An 11,403-nucleotide genomic window follows, 5' to 3' on the forward strand; every position below is an offset into this window, starting at 1 on the left:
TCCTGCCTCAATGACTATCGTCCCGTTGCACTCACACCCATCATGATGAAGTGCTTCGAGAGGCTTGTCATAAGGCACATAAAGACCCAGCTCCCACCCGCACTGGACCCCATGCAGTTCGCATATCATCCAAACTGCTCCACGGACGATGCCATTTCCACAACCCTCCATCTGGCCCTCACCCATCTGGATAACAAGGACTCTTATGTAAGGATGCTGTTCATAGACTTCAGTTCAGCATTCAACACAATTATTCCTCAGCACCTGATCAAGAAGCTGAGCCTACTGGGCCTGAACACCTCCCTCTGCAACTGGATCCTGGACTTCCTGACCGAGAGACCTCAGTCAGTACGGATCGGGAACAGCATCTCCAGCACCACCACACTGAGCACTTGAGCCCCTCAGGGCTGTGTGCTTAGTCCACTGCTGTTCACTCTGCTGACTCACAACTGTGCACCAACGCACAGCTTAAATCATATCATCAAGTTTGCCGATGACACGACCGTGGTGGGTCTCATCAGCAAGAACGACAAGTCAGCATACAGAGAGGAGGTGCAACGGTTAACAGCCTGGTGTGGAGCAACAACCTGTCTCTGAACGTCCACAAAACTAAAGAGATGGTTGTTGACTTCAGGAGAACACAGAGTGACCATTCTCCACTGATCATCGATGGATCCTCAGTGGAGATCGTCAAGAGCACCAAATTCCTTGGTGTTCATCTGGTGGACAACCTCACCTGGTCACTCAACACCAGCTCCATCACAAAGAAAGCCCAGCAGCATCTCTACTTCCTGAAAGGCTGAGGAAAACCCATCCTGACCATGTTCTACAGAGGGACCACTGAGAGGATCCTGAGCCTCTGCATCACTGCCTGGTTTGGGAACTGCACCGTCTCAGATCGCAAGACCCTACAGAGGATAGTGAGGACAGCTGAGAAGATCATCGGAGTCTCTCTCCCCTCTATCATGGACATTTACACCACACGCTGCATCCGCAAAGCAAACAGCATTGTGGACGACTACACACACCCGTCACACACACACTTCACCCTCCTACCATCAGGGAAACGGTTCCGAAGCATTCGGGCCATCACATCAAGACTGTGCAACAGTTTTTTCCCGCAAGCCATCAGGCTCCTCAACAAACATCTGAACTGAACTCTCTCTCTCACACACACACACACACACACACACACACACACACACACACACACACACTTACACACAACTGTGTGACTGATCTGTACAACCAGACTCAACACACATACACATCACACACCCAGGTTTCAGCACCATTCACACCTTTCATTATCGCAAAATGTTTACATGCCGTTTGTTGCTGATCTTCAGGGACTTGCTCTCTTTGCACAATATTCTGTCCAAATCCTTTGGTCACTGTTCAGTTTATTTTGATTGCTGCTATTGTAGAATTGCACAATTCTCTTTACATTTTTCTGTTTACATTTTTCTGCTACTGTGCACCTTATTCTGTCACGACAGGTTTTACTGGCGGAGCTATTGCTGTTTTTATTTTTATATTTTGTGTATTGTGTATTGTCCTGCACTGTCTTGTGTTGTCTTTTGCACTGTCCTGTGTTGTCTTTTGCACTGTCTTGTGTTGTCTTTTGCACTGTCCTGTGTTGTCTTTTGCACTGTCTTGTGTTGTCTTTTACTGTCTTGTGTTGTCTTTTGCACTGTCCTGTGTTGTCTTTTGCACTGTCCTGTGTTGTCTTTTACACTGTCTTGTGTTGTCTTTTACACTGTCTTGTGTTGTCTTTTACACTGTCCTGTGTTGTCTTTTGCACTGTCTTGTGTTGTCTTTTGCACTGTCTTGTGTTGTCTTTTGCACTGTCCTGTGTTGTCTTTTGCACTGTCCTGTGTTGTCTTTTGCACTGTCTTGTGTTGTCTTTTGCACTGTCTTGTGTTGTCTTTTGCACTGTCTTGTGTTGTCTTTTGCACTGTCCTGTGTTGTCTTTTGCACTGTCTTGTGTTGTCTTTTGCACTGTCCTGTGTTGTCTTTTGCACTGTCTTGTGTTGTCTTTTGCACTGTCTTGTGTTGTCTTTTGCACTGTTTGCACCAGTTGCACACATGCACTTTATGTGGTGAAGATCTTAGTTCCTGGCCGTGTGTTCTTCTGTTCTGTGACTGTTGTTTTATGTTGTTTTATGGAGCACCTGGGTTCAGAGGAACGTTGTTTCATTTCACTGTATACTGCATCAGCTATATATGGTTGAAATGACAATAAAAGCTTCTTGACTTGACTTGAAGTGTGAAAGCCTTATTGGCAACCATGGAGGAACACATGCACGGAATAGCAAGTACAAACTTTCCTTTTACTTCGATACTTTACATAGTTATATATATAGTTATATATATATATATATATATATATATATATATATATATATATATATATATATATATAAACATTTTTAAATCTGAAACTGGAATATCTGCTTGTATGTGTTCATTTTCCCCGGTCGGTTAATACAATTTACATTTTTGCGCATGCGCGGCGGATTGTTGGCGGTGTGACCCGATCCGCGTCCATTTTGTTCCTCAGTTCAGTTCTACAGCCTGGGTAGCCGCAGATCCGGTACCACTCCCATACCAGGAACACATGCCATTTGTACACGCGCTAGTGACGTACACACCACGCCCACTTCCACTTTGCACTTTCCCGCGAACTGCCCTGTGCAGCGGGCCGCGTGGAGGAGAAGCAGCACCGAACCTCAGCCCAGACACAGCGAACCTCCGGTGGAGACACACCGAACCTCAGCCCAGACACAGCGAACTTCCGGCGCAGACACACCGAACCTCCGGCGCAGACACACCGACCCTCCGGCCCAGACACACCGAACCTCCGGCCCAGACACACCGAACCTCCGGCCCAGACACACCGAACCTCCGGCACACCAGCTCGGACAGTGAACAGTCATGGCGAAGCAGAGCTCCATTTTTAATTTCTTTACAAAGTCTCCTCCAGCCGTCGCGAAAACAAAATGGAATCCGAATGAAGCAGAAGCTTCTTCAGCCCCCAGATCCAGCAGTTTCCCCGGGGAGGAAACCAAGAGCAAGACGGCCGCGGAGAAAACCTGCAAGACCCCGAAAAGAGTCTCTCATGGGAAACTATTTGGACAAATAAATTCCGATACAAACCGAAGGTGATATTAAAATACTGTTTAGTGATTTTTCCCTTTATATTAACTAATCAAACTCACACAAACACACGCGCACAAACTCACACAAACACACGTGCACAAACTCACACAAACACACGTGCACGCACACAAACAAACGCACGCGCACACACGCCGTGCCGAGGTTTGCAGGGTGAAGGTAGAAAGTTGGGCTGATGCTGTACACGATTGTGTAGACGATTGTGTAGACGATTGTGTAGACGATTGTGTAGACGATGCTGTAGACGATGCTGTAGACGATGCTGTACACGATTGTGTAGACGATTGTGTAGACGATTGTGTAGACGATTGTGTAGATGATGCTGTAGATGATGCTGTAGATGATGCTGTAGATGATGCTGTAGATGATGCTGTACACGATTGTGTAGACGATTGTGTAGACGATTGTGTAGACGATTGTGTAGATGATTGTGTAGATGATGCTGTAGATGATGCTGTAGATGATGCTGTAGATGATGCTGTACACGATTGTGTAGATGATTGTGTAGATGATGCTGTAGATGATGCTGTAGATGATGCTGTAGATGATTGTGTAGATGATGCTGTACACGATTGTGTACACGATTGTGTAGATGATTGTGTAGATGATTGTGTAGATGATGCTGTAGATGATGCTGTACACGATTGTGTAGATGATGCTGTAGATGATGCTGTAGATGATGCTGTAGATGATTGATGATGCTGTAGATGATTGTGTAGATGATTGTGTAGATGATTGTGTAGATGATGCTGTACACGATTGTGTAGATGATGCTGTAGATGATGCTGTAGATGATGGTGTAGATGATGCTGTAGATGATTGTGTAGATGATGCTGTAGATGATTGTGTAGATGATTGTGTAGATGATGCTGTAGATGATGCTGTACATGATGCTGTAGATGATTGTGTAGATGATTGTGTAGATGATGCTGTAGATGATTGTGTAGATGATGCTGTAGATGATTTGTATGCTGTGTGTAGATGAAAAAGGCATTTTCAGGATGAGATCTGATGAGAAATGAATGAGTATGTTGTGTTGTAATGTTTATTGCAGAGAAGCAGTTCAGGAATCATAAGTTAAATGTGTGCTGGACGTCATCTCTCTCCAGTTTTCCAGGGTTCTTCAGGGTTCATGTATTAATGAAAGCGGGAAAAATGCCACTAAACCCATCTTCCCTTTGATCCACAATATTTACATTTTATTCTTAAACTACATAATAAATCAGATTGAAATAAAAATGATGTGAATTTGCTGTAGCCTGAATTGGAAGCGCTTTTGGAATGAAGGTTTGGTTTCATGTCTCTGATATTACAGCTTCAGAGTCTTGTTTATGGTCTGAATTGCTGTATTAGATGTTGAACACTATTGTACTATAAACTGGATTGTTTCTGTCTTTATATTGTCTTGAAAATAAAACTGTATTAGTTTCTAAATATTATCATAAATGAGAGGATCCACAGCAACTTTACTCGCAATATAATCCTGTGTGGCCTTCAGTCAGGTTTGATCCTCGGCCCGTTTACAGGAAAGTGTTTAAAGGGAATAAATCAGAATGTTTGTTTGTTTTAAATTAATTTAAGTGTGAATACTTTCAGCTCTTCGTTCTCCTTTCATGCGGGTGATCTGGTGTGGGCGAGACTAGAAGGGCACCCCTGGTGGCCGTGCATGGTGGTGCCCCAGCCGCTGAGTGGGCAGCAGATGAGAGGCAGGGGCCAAGATCAGAGAGTCCATGTCCATTTTTTTGATGAGCCAGCAACAAGGGGCTGGGTCCGAAAGCAGTACATTCGTGAATATAAAGGTGAGCGGAGCTTGTGTGACGTGTATCTGGAGATCTGTAGCTTCATTGGAACTGCTTAATAGTCTGACATGGAATGCGTTTCGACAGGTTCAGACAGTGCTGAGGCCAAAAGTGGTGGTTTATTCTTCAGTGGAAAGCCTGTGATTCGCAGAGCAATGGAGTTGGCAGACAGTCTGCTGCAGGACGGCCCTGAGCAGAGACTAAAAATACCCGTCTGTATGGATGCATCTGATGAGGAATCGGAGGATGGAGAAATAATGGAGGTAAGAAGCAGTGTTCAGCATATATTTCCAGTCTTTATTTTTTTTAATTGATTGAATTGTTTGTCTTATTAAATTCACTTATTAATTTCTTTCTCTTCTGATGAGAAATTTTAATTATTAATTTATGAAAATTGTTGTTGTGTAGTCAATAGGAAGTGTGCAGTTATGACAATAATATTAATGCCTTCAGCTCTACTAGACTTTAAACCCCGTTAGCACATGTGTGTATCTAGCTATAGTTCAGCTTTGACACGTTCTTGATTAGAAATTCCCTGCCCGTCTGACATTAAACGTTCAGGAAAGGAAAAGGTGTGAATTTTGTGTTGTGTGAAATCAAATTCTCTGCAGGTTGAAAAATCGACGGCATCAGATGAAGAAATGTCAGAAGAAGAGGTTCAGAAGGTGAAGCCTAGCAGGCGTTCATCACGTGCTCCAGCAGAACACGGCCAGAAACCCAAACGTCGGCGTATTGTAGTGGCCTCTGACAGCGAGGGCTCTGGTGAGGAGTTCAAGCCAGATCATGCCGAAAGCAGCAGTGAAGATGAGGATGAAGATGTGATCGTCAGTGATGTGGAGGCGAGCGGACCGGAGTCTGAACCAGACAGTCCTGTGAAACCTGTAAAACGGAAACGTGCATCAGAGAAAACTGCTAAAACAAAGACTACAACTGGACCTTCAGAGATCTTCAAGAGCAATCCCGTAACTGTTGCAGCCGACACAAAGTCACGTCTTTCTGCTTTTTCAGCTCCGGACAGCTTTGAGAGTCAAGGCAGTGCTTCAGGAAACCTGGATGGGACTGGGGTATGGGACCATGAAAAACTGGATTGGTTGCAGGATGGGAGAAGAAAAGATGCTCGGAGGAGGCGTCAGTCAGAAGAGGAATACGACCCGACCAGTCTGTATGTGCCTGAAGACTTCCTGAACAGGGTTACTCCTGGGATGCGTCGATGGTGGCAGCTTAAATCAGAGATGTTTGATACTGTTCTTTTCTATAAAGTGGGCAAGTTTTACGAGCTCTACCACATGGATGCTGTGGTTGGTGTTAACGAGTTGGGGCTGACTTTTATGAAAGGCACCTGGGCACATTCTGGTTTCCCTGAGATCGGTTTTGGACGTTTCTCTGATGTGCTCGTACAGAAAGGTTACAAGGTGGCACGTGTAGAACAGACGGAGACCCCTGAAATGATGGAAGCACGATGCAAGGCTATGGCACGTCCCACTAAATTTGATCGTGTAGTTCGGCGAGAAGTCTGCAGAATTATCACGCGTGGCACCCAGACGTATAGCGTACTCGACGGAGCGCCATCTGAGGCCGAAAGCAAGTATCTCCTGAGTGTGAAAGAAAAGAATCAGGTGGAAAGCACAGGTCAAAGCCACATATATGGGGTCTGCTTCATCGATAGCTCAGTGGGTCGCTTTTATGTAGGTCAGTTCCAAGATGACCGCCACTGTTCGCGCCTGCGCACCCTAGTGGCACATTATGTACCAGCTCAGGTGCTTTTTGAAAAGGGTAACTTGTCATCTGAGACACGGAAGGTCTTCAAGGCTGCTCTGTCCTCAGCAATGCATGAGGGTCTCAATGCTGGCTCACAGTTCTGGGATGCTCAGAAAACCCTGAAAACCTTGGCAGATGAAGACTACTTTAACAAAAGTGAAGAAGAGAATGGTAGTTCTTCTGGATCAATTCTCCCCAATGCTCTAAAATCTATGACTTCTGAAAGTGACTCGCTAGGACTTACTCCTAAAGAAGGTTATGAACTTGCTCTTTCTGCACTTGGAGGCTGCATATTCTATCTTAAAAAATGTCTGGTTGATCACGAGCTTCTTTCCATGGCTAACTTTCAGGAATATGTTCCAGTGGATGTGGAGATCCAGCAGTCGGAGAATGCAGAGAATTTCTTTGCTCAAACTTGCCAACGCATGGTGCTGGATGGAGTAACATTGGCCAACCTTGAGATTCTCCAGAATGGTTCTACTGGAGGCACAGAAGGTACTCTGCTTGAACAGTTAGACACTTGCTGCACTCCTTTTGGAAAGAGGCTGCTGAAACAGTGGCTCTGTGGTCCCCTGTGTAACCCAGCTTCCATTAATGATCGGTTAGCTGCTCTTGAAGACCTGATGGGTGCTCCAGCACAAGCTACTGAGGTTACTGAGCTCCTGAAGAAACTTCCAGACCTTGAAAGGTTACTCAGCAAAATCCACAGTATGGGCACTCCTATGAAGGGCCAGGACCACCCAGACAGCAGAGCAATTCTTTACGAGGAGATCGTTTATAGCAAACGCAAGATTGCCGACTTCCTTTCGTCACTGGAAGGGTTCAAAACCATGCAGGAAATCGTGACGATCATGGAGTCCGTCTCTGAAGGGTTCCAGTCTAAATTGCTTCGGCAAATAGTGATTTTAAAAACAAGAAGTGACGAGGGGCTGTTTCCTGATCTCGAACCTGAGCTTAAACGTTGGGACACGGCTTTCGACCATCAAAAAGCACGCACAACTGGTGTGATCACACCCAAAGCTGGCTTTGACCCGGAGTATGACCAGGCTCTGACTGCGATCAAGGAATGCGAGGGAAATCTTCAAGACTACTTGGCTCGACAGAAGAAACGACTTGGCTGCAAGAATCTCTCTTACTGGGGCACAGGACGGAACCGCTATCAAATGGAGGTTCCAGACAGTGTTTCTGAGAGGAACATACCAGAAGAATTCGAGGTGAGGTCTACAAAGAAGGGCTGGAAGAGATACGCAACAAAGGAGATCGAGCGCATGTTCTCCGAGATGCAGAGCTGGGAGGACAAAAGAGACGCTGCACTTAAAGATTGCATGAGGAGACTGTTTTACAACTTTGATAAAAATTACAGAAACTGGCAGACTGCTGTGGAGTGCGTGTCGGTTCTCGGTAAGAATAAAAACATTCACATTTCATTCCGTTTTTAATTCCTCTTAAGAGAATACAGACTGATATGGAAACCATCTTTATAGATGCAAGTTCAAAACTTCTCCCATACGCTGTAGATGAATTGGTAAATAAAGATTCCACTGCTACCTCAGGACTACAAATCCCAGGGAAAACTGGATGTATTTATCTAAAACCTTCTTCATATTACACGCTGATGTTCAGAGCTAATGCTGCTGGTGCAATAGTGTAAACTGTGATGAACAAATTTGTGTTTTGCAGTTAATCGAGTTCATGCACAATCCACAACATGCAAGAAAACAGGATCTAAAAGCTACATGATTCACAATTTTGTTTCAGAAATACCTACAAAACACAAGAAACTAAAATACTTGTGATGGAAGCACCAGCGCTGGGATTCTAGTCCCTCGTTATTGACTGTATCTTCCCTTTTAATCTTCTATTGGAAGAAGTAGAACTTAATGAAGATGACTGGATCTCCTCCCAGGGGTCACCAAGATCTGTAAACTTTTCATAACATTTAAACCATTCAGCATGATTCTGATTGTCGTGAAGGTTCTGAGTAGTTGAAGAAATTTGTAAAGTTTTCTTTCTCTTGACCCACCACAGATTTTGTATAAAAACTTCACGTTATTGGTGGATCTTCGTGCAACATGCAAATGAATTTGACTGCAAACTTACTGAAGGTGAACTCGGATCTCAGCAATTGTGTGTCCATCTGTAGAACTTTAATTAAAACCTTTATCGAGTCCCTCAGCACAAAGTTATTCATCTCCAAAGTTCACAAATGAAATGCCTCATAACATTTGAATCACATGACAGAAAGTCCTTGAACCCATTAATTGCTGTATTTGGTATTTATTTGAATTTTAGAACTTGATGATGTGATCTTCTAGATTTAAAATACAAAATTACACCATTATTATTATTTACCTTTTAGTTTCTCCTGAACAGTTTTACTGATAGTGATGCTTGTGAAACCCGTGTTTTATGGACTAATGAGTAGCACAGTGACGACACCACTGTGTTCTGTGCTGTTGCAGATGTGCTGTTGAGTTTGACCCGATACAGTCAGAGTGGGAACGGAATAATGGTGAAACCAGAGATTGTTCTGCCAGGCAACGGGCCCCATTTTTCCCCCTTCCTGGACCTCCGAGGATCTCGGCACCCCTGTGTAACCAAAACCTATTTTGGCGATGACTTCATCCCCAATGATATCTTTATCGGTTGTTCTGGCAATGATGATGATGAGGAGAACATGGACAAGAAGGCGGCACTGGCCCCATGTGTACTTGTCACAGGGCCAAACATGGGAGGCAAATCGACTCTGATGAGACAGGTGTGTTTATTCTTGTGCACTTTTGTTTGGGGTACAGTTCTAATGAGTAAGCACTTCTGATGCCCAGATTCAGTTCAGTTTTGGGTTGGGAGAAGGACATTTGTTAATATAAATGGAATCTTTGATGCAGCTTTAGTTAAACTTTAATCATCAGTTTGTTTAATTTTGGAATTTTGGTGTAACGTTTAAAGTGGACAAGTGGTTTGGTTTCAGGATCTGCTGAAACATGAAGTTTTGCTTTTTGTTTTCTGATAAAGAAATGTAACCCTGTGCATTTTTTGCTGTAGTGTGGCCTGGTTGTGATCTTGGCCCAGTTGGGCTGCTACGTACCTGCTGAAAGCCTGCGTCTAACTCCTGTGGACCGAGTGTTTACTCGCCTTGGTGCCTCAGATCGCATCATGTCTGGTGAATTTCCTCACATTCTGCATGATTCGCTACATAAGGTGAAATAATGCTTAGGTTTGAAACGGTTCTCGTGACATGGTCTGGATGTTCATGTTCTGTACCTTTAGGAGAGAGTACTTTCTTTGTGGAGCTCAGTGAAACAGCCAGTATCCTTTTGCATGGGACCCTTCATTCACTTGTTCTTCTGGATGAACTGGGTAACACACTCATTATTTTTAACAACTGCTTAGTGTTTTTTTTTTTTTTTTTCTTTTTCCTTTCAAAGCCTAAAATGCACTCAAGACAACTTCTGTGCCACTCTTTATGTGAATGTCTGTAGGCAGGGGTACGGCCACCTACGACGGCACAGCCATTGCGAGTGCTGTGGTGAAGGAGCTTTCTGAGAGGATCTGCTGCAGAACTCTGTTCTCCACCCACTACCACTCACTGGTAGAAGACTACACTCAGGACCGGGCTGTTAAACTTGGTCATATGGTTAGTCTTGTTTTTTCTTCAGCTCAGCCTGTCTAGTCCATCTTCAGGACTAAGATTTCATTTCTGTTGTGGTTGATGCATGTTTTATTTATTTATTTATTTTTTGCCCCCAGGCCTGCATGGTGGAGAATGAGTGTGATGAGGATCCTAGTCAGGAGACCATCACTTTCCTGTACAAGTTCATCAGCGGTGCTTGTCCCAAAAGCTACGGCTTCAACGCGGCACGCCTTGCTGATATCCCTGAAGAGGTGATTCAGTCAGGGCACCGTAAAGCTCGTGAGTTTGAGAAGAGCACCATCGCTCTGAGGATCTTCAAGTAAGAAACAACTTTTAAAAAAATATATAGAGAATTTTTCTATAAGGATTGATATTTAAAACATGTCTAATGTAAGAATTCTTAGATTATTGTACTTTTGTGCTCTCTTTAGGAAAGTGTGTTCGTTTGCTGAAGATCCCACGTCTGACCGTGAACAGTTTGCCAGACTGGTTCAGATGATTGATCTTTGTTAAAGAAAGCACTTGCGCTCTGTATGAGATGGTTATTGTTCCTTTCGAAAGTATTTTCAGTGCTACTGACATGATCTAATAAAGTTTATTCTTCAAAATGCACATGTGGTCTCTTTCACCAGGGAATTCGAGATCTTTGTTACTAACATCTACACCATGATTAAGTACTTCACAATATATTAACCCTAGTGGTGATGGAACATGCATACAAATCAGGCTGTCTTTAAAACCCACTAGTACAGGTTTTTGGCCAACAAACCAAAAACCTGTACTTTAATAAAGCAAGAAACTGCTTTATATTCTGCAGCATTCATGTAGTTTAACTCTCTCACCCCGTCAGCATAATAATCAGAGACGTATGAGCGCTAATCGACACTCCAGCAGTTATAAAGCGTATAAAAATGTGCCGATTGCTATTAGGAGATGAAAGTAAAGAGGACGAGTCTGAAATGTATTACACATTAAAATAAAATGTTTAAAGAATTTTTTTTCAAAATGAACATACAAATGCCACAACCTTGG

General features: G+C 43.7%; 1 protein-coding gene across 1 annotated transcript; it reads left to right on the forward strand.

Annotated features, from left to right (window-relative positions):
* The first annotated feature begins 2,529 nt into the window (after positions 1-2,529).
* msh6 (mutS homolog 6 (E. coli)) lies at positions 2,530-10,983 on the forward strand. Its single transcript, XM_046867552.1, has 10 exons — positions 2,530-3,164; positions 4,777-4,979; positions 5,067-5,242; positions 5,591-8,138; positions 9,200-9,495; positions 9,783-9,900; positions 10,008-10,097; positions 10,220-10,374; positions 10,488-10,690; positions 10,803-10,983. Exons 1-10 carry the CDS (start codon positions 2,938-2,940, stop codon positions 10,882-10,884), a joined length of 4,098 nt encoding a protein of 1,365 aa, XP_046723508.1. The 5' UTR covers positions 2,530-2,937; the 3' UTR covers positions 10,885-10,983.
* Positions 10,984-11,403: the final 420 nt, after the last annotated feature.

This window comes from Silurus meridionalis, chromosome 2 (genome assembly GCF_014805685.1).
Source record: "Silurus meridionalis isolate SWU-2019-XX chromosome 2, ASM1480568v1, whole genome shotgun sequence".
Classification (NCBI taxonomy): Eukaryota; Metazoa; Chordata; class Actinopteri; order Siluriformes; family Siluridae; genus Silurus; species Silurus meridionalis.